Source organism: Colius striatus, chromosome 3 (assembly GCF_028858725.1).
Source record: "Colius striatus isolate bColStr4 chromosome 3, bColStr4.1.hap1, whole genome shotgun sequence".
NCBI classification, from domain to species: Eukaryota; Metazoa; Chordata; class Aves; order Coliiformes; family Coliidae; genus Colius; species Colius striatus.
In genome coordinates this window covers 86,384,942-86,406,806 of record NC_084761.1, presented here as the reverse complement: position 1 = coordinate 86,406,806, position 21,865 = coordinate 86,384,942, and the positions used below count along the sequence as shown (strand labels likewise).

Here is a 21,865-nt window from a genome sequence, read left to right as displayed (position 1 = left end):
CAAAAAACCGATAAGACTGGATATCACGAGTCTTTAGCTCTTCCTCAATAATGTTCACACTTATAACTTTCTTGCTCTTGGCCTCCTGCCCCCATGGCTAGATACACAGGGCTCAAATACAGATGGCTCACAAGTGGTTTTTGGTGCTTTATCAAGATGCCTTTGATTACCTGACACTCAGAGCAGGCAGACCACAGATGGCCTGTGCCTGTTGGACCGGTGGCTAGGAAATTAATTTTGCAGAAACGAACTGAGGCTAAAATTGTGGGATAGATTTTATGCCAGCTGACTGTAGACAACTGAAAGATTAGTTCAGACTCTCTCTACAAGATAAATAGAGGCACTACAATAGATTAATGAATTCCAATCTAAGTTATCTAATATAGGTGTTGTAGATCATCTTTGGGAGATACAAGTGTCTCCTCATTGATTTAAGGAGCTTAAACTAAATAAGTTTTAAATTGAATAGTTTAAAGGCATGTAGTCTTCTTGCATCTCTAGAAAAATAGAGATACTTTTCCTCTCTGAACCATAGATTCAAGGTCTCTCCTGTCTAGCAGCTGTATAAACTCACCACACATTGCACTGCTTAGCAGAGCCAATTTGCTTCTGGATTAGAGATAATTTACAACCACACCGTTCAGGCGTGCAGAAATTGAATAGTCCCATCAGCCTAGAATGTAGCACATGATGATACATGTGCCAAGAGCTGGGTAATGAAGTCACCGAGGAGCACAGGGATGCAGATGCCTGTTCATCCATGCAGATGTGCCTGAAGCATATTCAGTCTCTGGGTCTGCCAGCAATGGCTTTTCTGCATGACTTGGGTTGTGTCTTCAAAAATACTTTGTCATTTAATTCCCGTTTATTTCAGATACCTTTGAAAATCTTGCTTATTTCTTTTTGGGGTAGAAGTTGTTCTGTGTCTAACCAATATTTAACTCAGTCTGTCTTTGACCCCAAACATGTACTCTTGGTACTATCTGCTTTGATAGAAACAGTTATCATCTCAGGTCTGTTTTCCTAATACACTGTGACGTATGTGTTTTGATAGCTCAGTAGATTGCCATGCAATCATTCAAATAACTCTGTTTTAACTACATTTAAATTTAAATGACTGGGGAACAGACTAAAAGTTATGCTTTATTACCGCTGAATGTGAAAAGAAAATTTTTGAGGAAATACCCCCATGTAGCACAGATGTCTTCCTGTACCACTGACACTCATGACTTTTACTCCCACCCTTTCCAAAAATCCTTGGGGAAATATGCTTACACCATGGGTAAATGATTCAGGTTGATAGCTCATGCTGCGTAATTATGCTCAGTAAAGGCCTGTGACTGTCATTTTCTATCAACCAGCAATTTATAATCAGGCATAATGGGTTCAGGTGCACATACGGCATGAGTGATATGTGAAATACTAGTATGTGGAAGTCAAGTGACAAATTACTCTGGATGCTGTAGCATGTTGACCTGCAATGTCTTGAGGTCTCAGGTTTACCCTGGTAATTGATAAAGCAAAATAAGACTGAACACATGAAGCAAATAAAGGAAAATATCAAACGATGTGCAGCCATTTAAGAAAATGAGTCTAAACCAACCGATTAATAGTAACATTAAAGCCATGCTTAGACTAGTAAAATAGCTGACTCTTTGAAATGGGTTATTATCCATCAAAGACCATGTGCAACCTAAACAATATCTGTCTTGTTCAGCCACGTTTTAAAATGTGAACTAGTTTAGATACATCTGTAGAACCACACGTAGAAGGAACAGGACAGCAGCTATGACCATTTCCCAATAATGTATTGGTTATTAGACTTCATGAGACCGCAGGGAGAAAATTCTCTTTCTAGTTATGCAGAATCCAGTTTAAAAACTACAGACACTTGCTCATGAATAAGGAAATTTCCCATCAGTGTGGGCCAAAACTCATTCTCAAGGAAGAACTTAATTTCCTAGCCTGCCTTTGGTGTTTATCCTGAAGGATGCAGGCTCACTCTTCTGTTTAGCTGTCAGCAGGCAGATAGATCACAGGAGTGCCTTTGAACTATTCTCTTCCTTTTCTCTTTTGGTGGAAGTTTCAAGGAAAAGTGATCAAGTTCAAATAAAATATATGAGCAGAAGGATAATTCTTTGTCTGCATTTGGAGTTAGACGTACTTTACAGGAAACATATTCTCAGCAACTGCCCTTCCCACTGAGACTCTGGACCTGGGGGAAGGAAGAATTTTACAGAGGAGCTGGAGTGAAGAGGCCTGTTAACAGAGAGCAGATCACAAGAAGCATGATTTTGCTAAAATACTAAGAATTTAAAGGAAATGATAATATGATGCCTGTGAAATGCCTGCTGCCTGAGCAGTGATGCTGATGAACATATCTGCAGTTCTGTGGCAATGAATTGGTGTGACAGATTGCCACAGCAAAGCAGTGCTTGAAAAAAGAGCTGTGGCCATTCAATCCCATCTTGCTGCTTCTCTTTTACTTGTCAAACCTCTCTGAGAAGAGAATTCTGATTCAGAAGAGAATAAGGAAAATATTGGCTGTGACAACCTACTTGTGTAGCATATTGAGTTTGGATATATTGGATATATGGGGTTTGCATGGCAAAGTTTTCATAATGGGAGGAACTACAGGGGTGGTTTCTGTGAGAAGCTGCTAGAAGCTTCCCCCATGTCCAACAGAGCCAGTGCCAGACAACTCCTTGGTGGACCCACTGCTGGCCAAGGCTGAGCCCATCAGCAACAGTGGTAATGCCTCTGGGAGAGCAAATTTAAGAAGGTGTAAATAAATGTTGCTGTACAACAGCAAATGCAGCCAGAGAGAGCAGCAAGAATATGAGAGAGCAACTACTCTGCAGACACCAGTCAGTGCAAAAGGAGTGGAGGAGGTGCTCCAGGCACTGGAGCAGATTCCCCTGAGCCTGTGGAGCAGCCCATAGTGAGGCAGCTGTGCCCCTGCAGTCCATGGAGGCCACGTGGGAGCGAGATCCACTCCTAGTCTGAGGAGGACCCCACGATGGAGTGGGGGGATGTCTGAAGGAGGCTGTGGCTCCGTGGGAAGTCCATGCTGGCAAAACCTGTCTACTCATGGACAGAGATGAGCCCTCAGCACACCATATTTGCTGTCAGACATTGTGACCCCATGGAAGTGACCAACACTGGAGTAGTTTGTGAAGAACTGTAACCTGTGGGAAGGACATACATTAGAGCAGTCTGTGAAGGACTGTCTCCCATTTGAGAGATCACACTGGAGCAGAGGAAGAGTGTGAGTAGTTCCTCTCTGAGAGGAAGCAGTGTCAGAGACGTGATGAACTGACTGCAATCCTCCTTCCCTGTCCCCCTGTACTTCTGTGGTGGAGGCGGCAGGGAATTTGTGAGTAAATCTGAGTCCAGGAAGAAGAGAGAGATATGGGAAAGATGTCAGAGACAAACGTCTGCTGTGGCATATCTTCCTCAATTCTGACATTTCCAGACTTCCCAAGACAATGGGTGCTTCAGAGGTCTTGTATCTCACAGACCTCCGTGGATTCTTTCTCATTAATTTCTCTAATCCATGTCTGAAAGTTTTTGTGTGTTTAGTGTCCAGTGGACCATTTGGCAATGTGCTGCATTGCACAAAAGAGCATGGTTTGTTTTCTTTTAAACCTGTAGCCTGGTAACTTTATGACCTTGAGTTACCAGAAAGAGTGAATAATCATTGTTCAGTCATCTTCTCAGTAAGCTTCACAACATACTATTATTTTGCCAGTTTCTGTCTTTTCAGTTGCCTCTTCTCTGAGTTCAAACTAGTTAAAATCTATGAAACCCTTCAATGTGAACCATGTCATATTTTTTTGCAAATATCCTAAGTCCTTTGTAACTGCTTTAAGATAAGGAAGCACAGAATGGAAGATGCAGGTGTAGATGTGTGAATATGTATCTGTATATACACAGTGACATCCCAACGTTCATTTCTCTACAGCTTACTTTGCAGTTTTGAGCACATAAACACCTTTTAGTTGTCCACTAAGCATTGTGCTATCCACAGTCTTTTCAAAATCTCCTTCCTTCATAACTGAAGGTAATTCGTTATCCTAAAGCTAAAGTTTAGATTATTTTCTTTCTAACATATTTGTTCTTATCAATATTGAATTTCACTGACATATTCTTATGATCCTGTAACTCAGAACCACGATTATCATTATCTGCTACATCTCTTTGCAGTCAGATCTAGTTTTGGTGACTCTGGTATCATAAGTGGATTTTGCCACCTCATCATTCATCTCTCTCTCCAAATCATTTATGAATATATTCAAGAGAAGCACAAAGAATCAGAAAGATAGGCAATAATAATTTTGTATCATTACTAACTTGTTTCTGCAATGCATCAGCAACTGGCCCCAAAATAATTTCCTAAAACAGAATGAGCAGTTCAGTCTTCATGACTCATTGCTAATTTATGGAGACTGGTAACAAGCGAGAATTTATGCTAGTGCAGGACTTGAAGAGAGGTGAAGAGAAATCATGAAGGTAATCCCCTGAGCAGTCATGACCTGTTATGCAGCCTTCATTTATCATAGATATTATTTGCCCCATGTAATCTATTAAAGGAAAAATCTCATATGGTGCTCAGAATCCTATAGTTTTGGTTTTTCTCCAAAGTCTGAGATGTACAAATGAAGATTTTTGTTTTCTCTGCCTATGAATTGACTTTTGATTAGTTTTTATGAGGTGTATTTGTGTTTAGTTTTCTGTAAATGGAAATAAATTGTTGGCCTACAGTGCTGAGGATCTATGTCTCTTATGCTGATCCTTCCAGAACCATGTTTCAGCACAGAGAGCATCTAATACATGCATCCACACACAAACTTTCATTCCCAAAGTTGGATGAAGTCTAACCACTACAGTGATATGGTTACTTGCTTGGGAAAACTTTGGTCACTTTTTCACTTTTTCTGGGAGACTTTGAAAATTATGTTCCAGATACTCATTAGTAATTTATTATCTTTTTTTTTTTTTCATTTATGAAACTGGGAAAGGAACAGATTATTGAAATGACAACTTTTATATGACCATTCTTTTCTCAAAAAAAAGAGAGATTTTGAAGGTACACTTACATAAAAATAACCAGCTTGGATCTGTTATGCTCAAATCTTCAGGCAGCTTGGCTCACTGAGAGTGACATTTGAACTGATAATTCTAAGTAGTAATAATGAGTAGGAATCAAAGGCAGAAGTGAAAGTGCTTGTGTAACCAAGCAGCAGTTATTAGTACACAAAACCAAATCAAGTTCAATCATATTCAGAAAGGTATCTTTCTAATTAGGTGAAATTACAGGAACAATCTCCAAAAGCAGAGGTATCTATTACAAAAGAGACAAGAAAGGGATCAGTGAAGAGCAGTGCAACTACTTGAAAAGCTCAGAGAGTGATTTAAACTGAAATAAGGTCAGCAGAAGTGGCAAGAAAAGCAAATCAGTGTTATTCAAAAAGCATTCAGATATTACAGAGATTATGCTGTTACAAATATCTCCTGAGACAGTAAATGACATAAAATACATATTAAGAAAGAGATATTTAATGATGTATACTGCAAATCATTATGAATATTCAATTACAATCAAACTCAAATGAAAGATGATGGAGTGGAGCATCTCCCTTCTGATGAAAGGCTGAGGGAGCTGGAGCTCTTCAGCTTGGAGAAAACTGAGGGGTGATCTCATTAATGTTTAAAAATACATAACGGGTGGATGTCAGGAGGATGGAGCCAGACTCTTCTCAGCGATGTCCAGTGATAGGACAAGGGGCAATGGGTACAAGCTGGAGATTAAGAGGTACCAAAGAAACATAAGGAGAAACTTCTTGACCGCAAGGATGATGGAGTATAGGAACAGACTGCCCAGATGGGTTGTTGAGTCTCCTTCTCTGGAGACATTTAAAATCCACCTGGATGAGTTCCTGTGTGACCTACTCTAGGTGGTCCTGCTCTGGCAGGGGGGTTTGACTAGATGATCTTTTGAGGTCCCTTCCAACCCTTGAGATTCTGTGATTCTGTGAAAGAGGGCACTCAGAGACTCTGGATTTGAACTATAAAAGACAGTTGAAAGGAAAGAAAAGAAACTACAAAGAGAGAGATAATAAATTTGATCTTATAAAATTACAGAGACTATTAAGTAAGCTTTTCACCTATGATATGGACAAAAGCAAACAACATGATTTTAAGCTTGCTTTAAATATGCTCCCTCAACTTTTGCTGTTTATTCTGGGAACAGAGAGCTGTCTGTTCACCTAAATCTGTTCAGCATCTTTTAGGAAAGAACTAAGTGTGTCTAAGTACTAGGAATTATAGTAGGAAAAGAGAGGGAAATGTGCAGCAATCATCTGACTGCTTCAATTTGTGGCTGAATTTTTTTATGTAGTTGCATTACACAAACACTGGGAAGACAAATAAGCACTAGTAGCTTAGGAAAGACACAAGCCTGTTCAGATCAAGGAGGACTAGACAACTAAACATCATAGCAATACTATTGCAGAATACTAGTATTAAGTAAAAAAAACCCTCCAACTTCAAAATCATTATTAAGTTTGTGAAAGTTTCCACTAGAATTGTTAAAAATATGGATATTTCGCTCTTGCTCCATTAGATTTATGAAACTTGTTTTGCAAAGCTCTAATCCATTTTCAGGCACATTGGATATATGAAACACATATTCTACTCAGTAAAGGGTGACTTTATGATTTTACTTTCATTAGCAGGCTGCTGTTTTTGATAAAAAGTTTGTGAAATGTCTAACTGAAGGATTATTCAGCCTGAGGTGCAGATATTTCCTGTATTTTCTCCTCTGTTCTTTGTTTGCTTACCTCTTTAATCTTAAAGACATCTTTCAGGCTCAGAAACCATAAAGATAAGAAATATGATTCCATTACAAGAAAATATTGAATCTATTTCTTCATTTTTTGCTATGTCAGGCCTTGACATTCATAAACAGATGTAGATGTATGTGAAGATTTGTTTAGCGATAGTGGCACTGAAATAGCAAAATAATCTGTACTGAGCTTTTTAATAACACTTCAAAAAGTGTGGCTTTACCTCTACAATCTGTCCCCTCAAAAAACAAAATTGAACATACAGTCTACAGCTTCTAAATTAAATCAAGTTCTTGACAAACTGCTGGCAGGTCTATGGAGATACACTTGCAGATACTGCAGAATGTTTGGTGCTGCATGCCTAGATATGATAAAGTATCTATCTATAGAAATAGATTTAAAATCAGAGAAATATCATTCATTGGCAAAAGGAGCCAAACAAGTTTCTGAGATAATCTTCAGATCATATTCTCCATCTACAACTGAGTGCATGGACCGTTTTAAGATCACAGTTGACTTAGTTTATGTGTTCTAAGTGAGAGATTTTAACTGACATTCTTAAAAAGAATGGAACACGTTTCCTGCACCACATTCAAACTTGGATTGTAAAATAATTTTCCTTTGAAAACTTTGAATCAAGACAGTGTGCAACCCCCTCTTAAAGATATTGGCACACAATGTCTGTGTGGACAGATGATATACATCTGTGTCGTGTCAAAAGACAGACGTGTATTTTAATTTGCAGCTTGCATTCACTGAAACATCAATGTTGTTAAGAATAAAGCCTTCCACCTAGTGACACTTCAGCCACTCTGATATCTGAAGCACTGAAAAAAATAAAATCAAGATAAAATCTGCTTACAGTGTAAGAGATTTCATTCTGAATGCTTAATGTTTTTCTGCACAGATGAAGATGAAGGTATAAAGCCACCTCTTCAGAATACTTTAGCCATTTGACATGGAGTAGAAAGTAAAAAGTATTTTCAACACTAAAGCTGCTCCTGGTCTGCTGCTTCATGATTTGGAGTTATATCAGTGTCTCAAGAGGAAATTACATTAAGAGTGGAAGATGAACATGGCCCAAATTCAGTTTTCCATAATCCTTTTATTAGAAGAAATGTTGTATCATAGGAGTAACTGTTAGCTCAGATCACAAAAAGACTTTGGAACATTCAATGTCCATTTTGCAGACATGAAAACAGTATTCCCTTCAGACTTCACAAATTTCCCAGGCTATTTTATAGGATTGACAGTAATGAGAACATGCCTAGGGAAACAGAAGCACAGAACTACAACTGGGCTTCTAATACTACCATTTTTAGTACACAGGATGGTCTCCTGGTCTTATGCAAATCTTAGGAAAATGGTTTTGCTTTGTCTTTTGGAAACTTCTTATTTGATAAAGATGCTTTCTGGCTTTTTGTACTCAGAAACTGGGAATAGTGATCTTTCCTCCATTCCTTCTCATCTATCTAGTATCAAAAGAAGATGCCGTGTGATCAGGAGTGTGTAAGTAGACACATACAATTCTAACTTGGCCTCATGGCCAAGAATGCCAATGGCATCCTGGGATGCATCAAGAAGAGTGTGGTTAGCAGGTCGAGGGAGGTTCTGCTCCCCCTCTACTCTGCCCTGGTGAGGCCTCATCTGGAGTCCTGTGCCCAGTTCTGGGCTCCTCAGCTCAAGAGGGACAGGAAAGTACTAGAGAGAGTCCAGTGCAGGGCCACCAAGATGATCAGGGGAATGGAACATCTTTCATACAAGGAAAGGCTGTGGGAACTGGGGCTGTTTAGTCTGGAGGAGATTGAAGGGAGATCTTATTAACATTTATAAATATCTAAAGGGTGGGTGTCAGGGGGTTGGGACATCCCTTTTTTCTATAGTAGTTAGTAACAGGACAAGGGGTAATGGGATGAAGCTGGAATATAAAAAGTTCTACTCAAATATAAGAAAAAACTATTTCACTGTGAGGGTGAGGGAGCCCTGGCACAGGCTGCCCAGAGGGATTGTGGAGTCTCCTTCCTTGGAGGTCTTCAAGACCCACCTGGACATGTTCCTAAGCGACCTGATCTAGGTGACCCTGCTTCTGCAGGGGAGTTGGACTAGATGATCTCTAAAGGTCCGTTCCAATCCCTACCATTCTATGATTCTATGATTAGTTCTAAATTTTGTTACACATTGCTGATAATCACTTAATCCACTTCTTTATCCAGGAAGCCCTGTACAGTTAAATGCAATATATGAAGAAAACAGCTACTATCACAGCTCCAAGTCCTCCTTTCCTAATTTCTATTTTAACAAAACATGTTTGCACTCTGTCATTCTACAGCATATGTTTGTGCTCTGTGTCTGCATACAACATCCTGCTTCTTTTGAATTCTTCAAATATTTCATCCTATTTCAAAAGTGTTCAAAACATAGATATCATTTACACAGATAAATTATAGCACAAGTAAATAAATTACATTCAAGGACAATGTAAGTCCTAGAGAGAAGGTAAACTTCTACAAAGTTCAGGCACTCCCTAGCTCACTTACACCAGAACTGATTTAGGGAAGCTCACTAAGATCCTTCTGAAACCTTTTATGAGCCAACTTACACTGACTTTTCTTGTTCATGGCTCTTAAACAAGCATAAATCTCCTTTGTGCTAGGGATCATGCAGAATAATATGAATAATCTGTCAGACCTTTCTTTTCTAAATACTCACTGAGGTTTCTGTGAGCCGTCAGTATTGGGCATAGACATGTGTATAGATTGTAACAGAAAAAATAGGGTTATCCATGGTATAATTTCTGTCATGACATCATGTCAACTGCACAAAGCTGACAATCCCTTTCCCTGTTTTAAGTTACAGAAGACAGTAATTAACTGCATTTTAAGCATCAAGGTAGTCACAACTTTGCAATTAATTTCTTACATTTCATAACTCCATTAGAAAGGCTTGTAGATATAATTAGGTCAAATAAAACCACTGAATATATTTGGATATTGTATTCCCTTTGCTCATTTGCTAACAATTTCTCTGGAGAGTGTCAGTGACATTTACTTTATCTAACATACTTTCCAACACAAGCACTTCTGCTCTCTTCCAGAAGAACTACAAAACTATCACACCAGAGACTGTAAGAGGAAAAAAAAATCAATGGAAGCACAGACGTTTATCCCCCGCTGCTGTGATCATTAATCACTTTTCCTCACACTGCAAGGAAAAGAAAAAAAAGAAACATTTCTTCAATTAATTTCAGTAGTGAATGCTAAGCAGGCATTAAGAAATGCACTTACTTCTCTCTGTTGAATATGATGAATTCTTTCCTAACGGTTTCCAAGCACTGCTGCAGGTGTACGTTCTTTAAAAAACAGCATGAATAGGTTGATTAAAAAGATAGAAAATCATAGACAAAAATCACAGCGACAGAAATTATACTGAATAAAAAAGCTTATGAATGAATACTCTCAAAAGATATTTTGAAGACTCTTGAAAAGTGGGCCATGATAGCACAAATCAATCTTTCCTTCTTTTGGAAGAAGTTCCCCTCAAAGAATTCCTGAGGATTTTTACGTCTGATAGCTTTAATAACAGCTTACATGAGCATTCCAAATTATTAGGAGTAGCAACACAATTTATAAAACCTGACTGAAATGAAAATTCAAGCCTGGAAAAAAGATTCTTTCTTAATCTTCTCAGAAGTTTCGAATGTTTATACAATGTGGCTTTCTACATGTGCCACATTAGTCAAAAGTGCAACAGACAGCCCTAAAGCATTTATAAATAATGAGCTTTTCATGGCATACTTTTCATTTTTGGCTCTAGCATGAGATAAATACTCCTTGTAACTATCTGTCTATGTGGGAAGTATATTTGCTAACTGGTAACACTTCTCATACTTCAAATGAACATCTGTGAGAATCTTAAAAATGAGTACAATTTAAACATGCTGTTACTGTTTGACTTAAATAAATGGTTGCTTTTCATCTCGCTTTGGAGAGACTTTATGCTCTATGTAAAATGACAGACATAGAGGTCTAGTTTATTTTCAGAGATGTTAAAACTGAACTTAACTGAGTTTATCTATTAAAGACTGTGAATGAAATGACACTGACTGCAGTCACAGTCACCAGCTTACCAGTGGACAGGTTTCCTTAGCTCCATCTTTGGATTTGTTTTTGGCAAGTCGCTTTTTCTTTTTATGGAGAGGTTTGGATTCTAAAATCATTTCTTCAAGTTCAAATGTAGGGTCACAGTTCAATCTTCCTTTCTGGTACAAAAAGATTCAGAGTTACTCTCTGAAGCATGATTAGGCTATTAGGCAAGTGTCAATAGCTTCCCAAACACATCTGTAAAATTTAAACTCTCTTTTTAGATCTGAAGTGATGTTTAAAGTTTAATAAGGGAGGTAAATCATGTTATAAAGCAATTATAAAGAGTTAAATCCTCTTCCAAGTTATATACATGTATATAGATGTACTTGTAGAGAGACTGCAATTATGTCACCCCAATGAAAGAGATTAATCCAGCCCAGGGTCTTTATCAGAATATTGGTTAGTACTGTATCATGGAATCACAGAATCTTAAAGGTTGGAAGGGACTTCGAAAGATCATCTAGTCAAACCCCCCTGCCAGAGCACGACCACCTAGAGTAGGTCACACAGGAACTCATCTAGGTGGTTTTGAATGTCTTCAGAGGAGACTCAATAACTCATGTGGGCAGTCTGTGCCAGTGCTCACAGTGAAGAAGTTTTCCTTGTGTTTCTTTGCAACCTTTTATGTTCCAGCTTGTGCCCATTTCTCCTTGTTCTGTCTCTGGAGACCGCTGAGAACAGCGTGGCTCCATCCTCCTGATACCTGCCTTTTCACAGAATCACAGAATCAATGAGATCACCATAAATGGTAGCTGTAATAGTGCAAGAGGGATGGGGAGTACCTCTAAGACCTTGTTAAAATTTGATTTTCTGAAGATTAGTAGGTGGATTCAGTTACCTGGCTCCTGCCCATGAAAACAAAGGAAGGAGTTGGGCTTGTTTGGTTAGCAGCACTTACTGGGCAAAACCACAACAGGCTGCCCAGGGAGGGTGTGGAGTCTCCTTCTCTGGAGGTTTTCAAAACCCACCTGGATGTGTTCCTGTGTGACCTGATCTAGGTGGATCTGCTTGAGCAGGGGGGGTTGGACCAGATGATCTCTAGAGGTCCCATCCAACCCTTATCATTCTGTGACTCTGTGAAATCACATCAGAAATCACTTGTACACTTGTATAACTTGTGGTTTGCTACAATGAAACACTTGATTTATTCACTCCATCATTTCTATTCCTAGCGAAGTCCATATATGTAAAGTACAATATTAAGCTCTCTGATGCCTTTTCCTGCACACTGTTGAGTCAGTTTTAGTAAAATTTACTTGGATTTTATTAATGGAGGTTTACAATATATCTATTTATAAATAATTAATTATTTATGTTTTATCAACATCATTTCATTTCTTGAGCATGTGTAGCTTTAAGATTTGCTTGAGCACTTAAAAAATACATCATTTCAATTCTGAAGCTTTGAAAATTAAAACAAATAATATTTAATTTATTTATTGCTTTTTTTATCCAATATTTAACAATACAAAAAACCAGCAACAATTTATGATTCCAAGCTGCATATAAAGAAGCTAGGTAAGCCATAAGCAACACATGTGCTGTTTAAGTAAGAAAGATGTTTACGGAATCAAACTACCCAGTGAGAAATGAAATGATGAACCTCCTTACCACAGGCCTGCAGAAAGTAGATAAAGTCTCATCAGTAACAGCAAACTCTCAAAATTCATAAAACTCTCAAGTAAAGTTCTCTCCCCAGATCACAGTGTGTATTGGTCCCTATTCACCCTCTCAGCAAAGCCTTTAAATCAAGAAATATTTTGTTGAAGGGCCCTAGTTAATCAGTGAAGGCTTTGCTGGTGCAACAGAGAGAAAAGTTCTTGGAAAACGTGTGGCCAATCTTGATCTCAGGAAACAGTAGCTTAGCACAGAAAAAACTGTTGTGCTAGAAAAGATGCTTTAACTCTCACTTTCTCACTATTTTTCCTTACATACCTGATCAATCAGGTGGAATAAGCCCTGTAATATCAGCCTCTGTCCTGAGGAGTCTCTGCTAGAGCTTGTAATGGGATGGTGAGATAAATCTTAGTAGATAAAATAGTAACTTTTTAGTCATGCTTCCTTTTAAATATAGAATATTATTTTGCCTCCAGTGTTACAGATTTCCCTTCACTATTTTAGATTCCTACTGAAACCCAAATAGAGTTAATTCAAATGTGAAAAGAATAGTTGTCTTTTGATAATAGAAGACGGGTCAAAGGATTTCAAGACTTCATCTATTCTTATTGCATTTGCTGTTGTCAATATCAGCCACAGAGATGATGGCTACTTGGTTACTTGAGTACCAGACACTTAAGTTCCTCAATTGCTTCTGAAATTATATTTAAAATTACTTTTTTCACCATCCTTAAGAAGTCAGGAAACTTGTCTACACTCTCTAAGGAGTAAGGTGCTTTCAAAGCAACCTAAATCCAGGTGGAGGGAACTAAACAACCATATAGGAACTGTGGATTAAAGAGCATGGTTTACTCATCTGTGGCCAGATGCAGACTGTCACACTTTCAGCTAGGAGTAGGAGGTCTAAATAATCTGTAGAGTTTCATCTGACAAGGAGTCAGACAAAAGAAAAGAGGAAAAGCAGTCTCCATTCATTTTATATATTCATGCTAGCAAGAGAATGAAATTTACAGTCCACCAGGCAGGTAGGAACTTTGTTCTGCAGTGCTTTTCTTAGGGTAGCAACCTGGTACAGCATAGGGGAAGAGTCTGGCACAGCAGAGTAGTTATTCCATCTGCCAGAACATTAAGTAAGAGGGAAGGAGTCTTGTCCTGTGTTTGGTGGATATGATGTTCACCTCTCAAGCTTTCATCTTGCACTACTATTGAGCTACGATGTGAAAGGAAGAAATTTCACCTCTGGTGAATGTTACTCTGAAGTTTCTGAGAAGGGCCTTTCTCTTCACCTGTTCTCCTAGTTACTCACTGCATTCTTGGTCTTTCCTCAAGCTATCTGAATGAGACTCTGGTTGCCCATTCATACACAATTTTCTCTGCAGGATATTGTTTCCAGGAAAGGCTCTGGTCAGGAACCAAGATGCACAGCAAGCACTGCCAGCATTGTCCTGGCAACCCATCTGTCTGCCTTTGGTCCATTAGGCAATGCCCTCTCACCCTCAGCTTCTGCAGGGCTGAATCCTATCCTCACCAGATTTAGCAAGAACTCTAATGTGCACCTGGATAAGAACAGTCTAGCTATTAACCCTTCCTCATCTTTATTTACAGTTGCAAAATATATATATATAAACAAACCTTAGTATGCTACAAATGTGTTGTTTGGGGAAGAATTATGGTGTAAGATGACTGAACAAAGTGGAGAAGCATGTTAACACCAGAGTCATTGCTTTTTACTCATGGCCCACAGATCCATTTAACTTAAAAATTATTAAGATGGACATATCTAGAAAACATCAACAAAACAGAAAATCACAGTAAAAAAGAAACCACAAGATTTCCTCACAGAATCTGAATGTTTCAGTGTAAGGAATTGTCACAAAAGAAATAGGTCAGTCTTTTAGAACCGTATTTTTTAAGTGAAAAAGGGCACAGCACACTGGGATGTTTAAAAGTTTTGCAAATGTTATTCATATGCCTAATTATCAAAGCACCAGCAGTCGCCTTGGTATTCTTTGGCTCAGAGTTAACTCTGACAATCATTTGCTCTAACAGCTGAAATTCAAAGTCTGGAAGATGTTTTCTTCTTTTATTTGAAAGAGAACAAAAAGTGAACAAAGGTTAATTAAGTCTTGTTTTCATCTAATGAAATGGGCCAAATTTTCCCTTAGCTGTGACTGAATTTAGAATCCAAAGTAAAGCTTCTGTGAGAAGTGAATCATTGAAGAGCTGTAAATGCAAGCATAAATAAGTAAACCAGCAGTGAAAATTGAAGTCAGAATTTGCAAATACAGTTCACCTGGAATGTCAACTTACGTTAGGAACAAAGCCTGGGGTCACAGCTTTCTCCAGAACAGCATCCCAGTTGACATCAGCTAGGTATGGAGAGTTTTGAATGTCTGCAAGGCTTGAAAGTCGACATTCTGGGTCCTTAGTGAGGAGCTGTGATCAAGCACAAGGCATTTTCTAAGGGACTGGATGCCGTATAAAAGAGTAAATGTATCAAACACATAAACTGTATACATAGAATTTTGAGTAAGAAAACAATTAGAGAATTTTCTAACAGTTCCAAGAAGTCGTAACCTAAAAAAAATTAAAAGTAATAATTCATAGAATTAATGCCAGCAAGTGGCTGTTGCAGGCATGAACTGTACAAATGGATCAGTCACAGAGGTCTGTTTACAAGTACACAAGAATCCAAGTGACATGAAACATCACACTTCAATGCCTCCCAACAATTTGCATTTTATCTTTATTCTTTTGGAAGATTTAGCAATACTGAATATCAGCAACTAAAATTAAACACTTCATTGCTTCATCTGTCAAAAATAGTTTGCTGCAAAAGACATTGATCTTCTATTTCTCTGTTCACATGCTCACAAACTTTTCCTGCTCAGGTATCAGTACTGATGATTTGAAATACCTAAAAGAGATAGATGATCCTTGAAGTATGTGCAAGAAATCAAACCAAATAAAAAATTGAGTTTTGAGAAGAAAGTATTCCCAGGATTATGAAGGATTCAGAAAGAGCCTTGTCCTGTAGCTAAGTGACATTTACAGCAAAGTGGCTGGATTTTTATTCTTGCAACTATATAAACATGAGACAGGGAGAGATATAGTCTTTTTCATTTAAAAGCTCCCTGGCTCAAAACTGTGGCAGAAATTCAGAGGGCAGGGCAATCCTTTCTTCCCTCTCCCACATGCACAACCAGGGTTGGAGAACACAAGAACAGGGTACAGAGTGGGAATTATTGATCCCCAATGTTTTGCTATTGCTAGCAAATCTATTTTAAAATTAACTAAAATATTGGATTTCTTATTATTTGAGGCCATGAAAAGCCTGAGTCTAAGACTAAGAATGATCTGGCTTCTCAAGAGAAAATATTGCACCACTCACATCCAGAAAAGTCTAGGAATAAGCAAAGATTTCTTAGATTTGAAATTCTGACTGCTTAATATGTGTGCTTGTCTGACGCTTTTGCATTGTTGGAGGGGTTTCTGGAAGAGAAAAGAAGGGAGGACAGAAGGTTTTTATGCTTTCTTACCTTTTTCAATAGTGCTATCATGCCCTTGCACCATGCAGATGAGTAGTGAACTCTTTCTGTCTTGAACATGTTGAGTATCTCATCAATGGGGGTGGCAGAATGAATTTCATAGGGCCTCTGGTATAAAGTAAAACCAATATCAAGTTAGTAAGAATAGATAACAGCATGTAGAGGATTCACATTCTCCAGAGCTCAGTATTGTTTATGCTGGAAATATTAAAAAATACCAAAACATAACAATTTTGAGCCTAATCCTTCTTTGCATGTGTGGTTTCCTTTCATCATAATGAAGATAATTATTCATAGATGCATTTCCTCCACAATTTTTTCTCTCATGAAAAGAAATATCAGTTCCAATGAGATGGCTGAATGATTTTGTTCCCAGGGCATTCTATGAGAAATGTGGATTATTTACTATTTTTCACTTGTAGTACTAGAATCTACTTGTGATCTAAACTGACAAAATAGAAAATTGGTGGCTGAAGGGAGCTTTGTTGTCCTGATTTCACTTAGCATATGGAGAAATGAAAAAGTGCTTACAAAATTCTGTGTAAGAACCACACTAAAAATATCCACCCTCCCAACTCCAATCCTTCTCCTTTTTCGTTTTTTAAATCTAAAATTAACTCGTTACATGGACTTAAGGATTTTATGGACCTCCTGTCCTGTGTTTGTGCCTAAATTCTTCTATAGGTGAAGAGAAGCCCAAGACTCCACAGTGCTTTGTTCATAAAGATTGCTTTGACTTATCCTTTATTCAATGAAACTACTACAAGAAATGTAGGACTACATGAAAATGCTACGTATAATTTATATTCTTATTCCTTATTGTGCACATAGTTTTTAAAGACTTGCATTTCTGAAGCAAGTTGTTACAATGGTATTCTATGTTAATGTATTTTTTTAAACGTAGAATCTGTATTGTTTATGAATTAAGTTGTACCTGGCAGATAACAAATATGTTATATGAAACCTGCAACCTTCATAGCAGTAAACTGATGCATTATAATTCATACATAACATAGAGTTATCTTCTAGTACAATATCCTCAGCAGCAGCAGACAGACACACTGATTACTGACTGAATCATCCCCTGGCTTTTGCTAGCATAGAATCATAGAATGGTAGGGTGTCCTGGTTTGAGCCAGGATAGAGTTAATTCCCGTGAGGAACCAGGAAAGGGCACAGCCTGAACAGCTGACCCAGGCTGGCCAGCAGGTATTCGATACCATCCTAACCGTCACGCCCAGGGTACAGGTGGGGGCTGGCCGGAATAAGCTCTTGCCCCGGAATAAGCTCTTCCGGGGGGGCTCCGGCTGAGCAAAACCACGACATTTATTGGCGCCCAACGTGGGGCCCGCAGGGTTGAAATAAGACACAGTAGGCTGAAACAATTGTCACAATGTTGATGTATTTGCTTAACTGCTGTTGGCCCATAATTTGTCATACGCACTATGTATTCTCTCTGATAGTGTTTATGTCCTTTGGAAAAGGGACGAAAGCACTCGTTCTGATATACTGGTTGTTACTGGCTTATGGTACGGTTGTATCACTGGGTATGGAGCTAGGCCAATACTTGTACATGACTGGGTTGGCATTTCTGCAACTTGGACATTTATTTTCAGAAGGTAGTGATAGTAATGACACTCAGTTCATGGGAAAAATGGAGGGACGTAATTTTTCCATTTTTTCCATCCTCCCTTACTCATTCAAGTTAACTGCAATAACTTTTGACAATTCAGAATGCACTTGGGATGTCCCAGCCATTGTGGTTTTATTGTTCTGTCCTCTAGGTAGGGTGTTTCTCTTGGGTAGAGTTGTGAAATGTGTTTTCCAGACTGTTATGAGGTTGGGCAGCTATGGAGGGATTGATATACAGAAGAATATGAACAGGTATTGGAAGAGTTTTTCACTTGTACAGATTAGGAACGCCACCCTAGCAACCACTGTGGCTACTCAAACTGAGGCCACTGATGCTGTTGCTGCCCTAACTCCAACAGCAGACACTGATCCTGAATCAGAGGATCAACCTGTGGCAGTGTCAGTTGCTCCTGACCAGAAAAAGAAACACATAAAAAAATCAGTTCGCCTTGTGAGGGATGAAGATGAACCAGTGTCATCACGGGAACGGGAGGAAGAGTCAGAGCCAGAGCCAGAGATAATCACCCGATCCTTGTCCCTGAGCGAACTGCGAGAAGTGCGAAAAGATTACAGCCGTCACCCAGGTGAGCACATTATCACCTGGATGCTCCGATGCTGGGAAAATGGAGCCCACAGTTTGGACTTAGAGGGCAAAGAAGCCAGGCAATTGGGCTCCTTGTCCCGGGACGGGGGCATTGATACGCCTATGGGAAGACTGTCACAAACCCTCAGCCTCTGGAGGCGACTTTTGTTGGGCGTGAAGGAAAGATACCCCTTCAAGGAAGATATTACAAGCCCCCCAAGTAAGTGGACCACCATGGAGAAAGGCATTCAATATTTGAGGGAGTTAGCTGTGCTGGAGATTATTTATAATGACTATGTGCCCACAGACCCAGATGAAATTCAATGCACACGAGTTATGTGGCGAAAGTTCCTAGGAAGTGCACCACCAAGCTATGCCAGTTCGTTGGCAGTTGTCTCCTGGAAAGAAGATGAGAGGCAAACGGTGGAACAACTAGCCACTCAACTTCGGCAATATGAAGAAAATGTGTCTTGTCCCCTACAGGCTGTTGTTTCAGCTGTAGAGAAAATGTCACGGAAGTTTGACCAATTCATGTCTCGCTCTCCACCTGCCAGTACTCCAGCTTTTAAGAATAAGCGTCCCCATGCTCAAGAGCAGGAACATAAGGAGTATACACCCCAGGATGTTTCGTGGTCCCATCCACAGGACCAAGGAGAGAATATGAGCAAGTGTGATAGGCCACCTACCCCATCTACTCCAAGAGCACAGGCACAGGAGTTGCGTAAAGGAAGGGTTAAAAGAAGTAACTCTCCTTGGAGGAATGTCGCTCCAGTTTCCAGTGAGCAACCCCCTAGACAAGATAGGAGGGTTGATTTCAATTCTGATTCCCTCGAGGGGACCTCTGGTGTTTCCTGGGAAACAGTAAATGATGACTGCGATGACCAGTATTAGGGAGGCCCTGCCTCCAGCCAGGTGGAGGAAAGGGATAATCGGGTTTATTGGACTGTGTGGATTCGTTGGCCTGGCACATCAGATCTACAAGAATACAAGGCTTTAGTGGACACCAGTGCACAATGTACTCTGATGCCATCAAATTTTAAAGGGACAGAATCCATTTGTATTTCTGAAGTGACAGGGGGATCTCAACAGCTATCTGTATTAAAAGCTGAAGTGAGTCTGACTGGCACAAATTGGCACAAGCACCCTATTGTGACAGGCCCCAAAGCTCCATGCATCTTAGGTATAGATTATCTTAAGAGAGGGTATTTTAAGGACCCAAAAGGATACAGGTGGGTCTTTGGTGTGGCTGCAGTGGAGGCAGAAGAGATTGAACAATTATCCAGCATGCCTGGCCTTTCAGAGGACCCTTCTGTTGTGGGTTTGCTGAAGGTTGAGGAGCAACAGGTACCAATTGCAACCACAACAGTGCACCGTCGGCAATATCGCACCAACAGAGACTCTGTGATTCCCATTCATAAGTTGATTCGCCAATTGGAGAGCCAAGGGGTGATCAGCAAAACTCATTCACCCTTTAACAGCCCTATATGGCCAGTACAAAAGTCTACTGGAGAGTGGAGACTGACAGTAGATTATCGTGGCCTGAATGAAGTCACGCCACCGCTGAGCGCGGCTGTGCCAGACATGTTGGAACTCCAATACGAATTGGAGTCCAAGGCAGCCAAATGGTATGCCACCGTTGATATTGTCAATGCATTCTTCTCAATCCCTTTAGCAAAAGAGTGCAGGCCTCAGTTTGCTTTCACTTGGAGAGGGGTGCAGTATACTTGGAATCGACTGCCCCAGGGGTGGAAACACAGCCCCACCATTTGCCATGGACTGATCCAGGCCACGCTGGAGGAGGGTAAGGCCCCAGAACATCTGCAATACATTGATGATATTGTGGTATGGGGTGACTCAGCCGTGGAAGTCCTTGATAAAGGAAAGAAAATAATTCAAATTCTTCTAAAGGCTGGCTTTGCCATTAAACGCAGTAAAGTCAAAGGACCTGCACAGGAGATCCAGTTTTTAGGAGTAAAATGGCAGGATGGACGTCGTCATATTCCAATAGAGGTGATAAACAAGATTGCAGCCATGTCTCCACCAACTAACAAAAAGGAAACACAAGCTTTCCTAGGTGTTGTGGGTTTTTGGAGAATGCATATTCCAAATTACAGTATGATTGTTAGCCCCCTCTACCGTGTGACACGGAAGAAGAATGATTTTGAATGGGGTCCTGAGCTGCAACAAAGTTTTGAACAAATTAAACAGGAGATTGTTCAAGCAATGGCACTTGGGCCAGTCCGGACAGGACCAGATGTTAAAAATGTGCTCTACACCGCAGCTGGGGAGAATGGCCCTACTTGGAGTCTTTGGCAGAGGGCACCTGGGGAGGGTCGAGGCCGACCCCTCAGGTTCTGGAGTCGGGGATACAGAGGATCCGATGCCCGATACACTCCAACCGAGAAGGAGATACTGGCAGCATATGAAGGAGTTCAAGCTGCATCAGAAGTGATTGGCACAGAAACACAACTCTTCCTAGCACCTCGACTGCCAGTGGTGGGCTGGATGTTCAAGGGGAAGGCATTCCCTACGCATCATGCAACTGATGCTACATGGAGTAAGTGGATCGCACTGATCACACAATGAGCTCGCATAGGGAAGCCTAGTCGCCCTGGGATCCTGGAGGTGATCACAAACTGGCCAGAGTGTGAAGATGGTGAAATATCACCAGAGAAGGTGACACGTGTTGACGAGGCCCCATCGTATGATGAACTGTCAGAAGATGAGAAGCGGTATGCCCTGTTTACTGATGGCTCTTGTTGCCTTGTGGGAAGGCATCGAAGATGGAAGGCAGCTGTATGGAGTCCCCTACGCAAAATTTCAGAAGCTGTAGAAGGAGAGGGTGAATCCAGTCAGTTTGCAGAGGTAAAAGCCACCCAGTTGGCTTTAGATATTGCTGAACGGGAAAAATGGCCAAGGATCTACCTCTACACTGATTCATGGATGGTGGCAAACGCTCTATGGGGATGGCTACAGCAATGGAGACGGAAAAACTGGCAACGACGGGGCAAACCCGTCTGGGCTGCTCCACTATGACAGGACATTGCTGCTCGAATGGAGAAACTAGTTGTGAAGGTGCGCCATGTAGATGCTCACGTACCCAAAAAGCGGGCCACAGAAGAACATCTGCATAACCAGCAAGCTGACAAGGCTGCTAAGATTTCTCAGATAGATCTGGATTTGCAACATAAGGGGGAGTTATTTTTAGCTCAATGGGCCCATGATACCTCAGGTCATCAAGGCAGAGATGCTACCTATAAATGGGCTCGCGATCGAGGGGTGGATTTAACCTTGGACACTATTGCACAGGTTATCCATGAGTGTGAGACGTGCTACAATTAAACAAGCAAAACGATTGAAGCCCATATGGTATGGAGGACGATGGCAGAAATATAAATACGGAGAGGCCTGGCAGATTGATTACATCACTCTGCCACAGACTCGCCAAGGCAAACGCCATGTGCTCACAACGGTGGAGGCAACCACCGGCTGGTT

The 21,865-nt window shown here is 40.2% G+C and overlaps 1 protein-coding gene across 1 annotated transcript in view; it reads right to left on the bottom strand.

The window, feature by feature from the left end:
• Window positions 1-21,865, bottom strand: part of STK32B (serine/threonine kinase 32B) — a 191,361-nt gene that overhangs the window by 10,443 nt on the left and 159,053 nt on the right. Inside the window, exons 8-11 of the mRNA XM_061992970.1 lie at window positions 16,147-16,263; window positions 14,918-15,043; window positions 10,975-11,106; window positions 10,133-10,197 (exon numbers count right to left, since the gene is read on the bottom strand). Coding sequence (XP_061848954.1) covers window positions 10,133-10,197; window positions 10,975-11,106; window positions 14,918-15,043; window positions 16,147-16,263 — 440 coding nt within the window. The remainder of the gene's footprint in view (window positions 1-10,132; window positions 10,198-10,974; window positions 11,107-14,917; window positions 15,044-16,146; window positions 16,264-21,865) is intronic.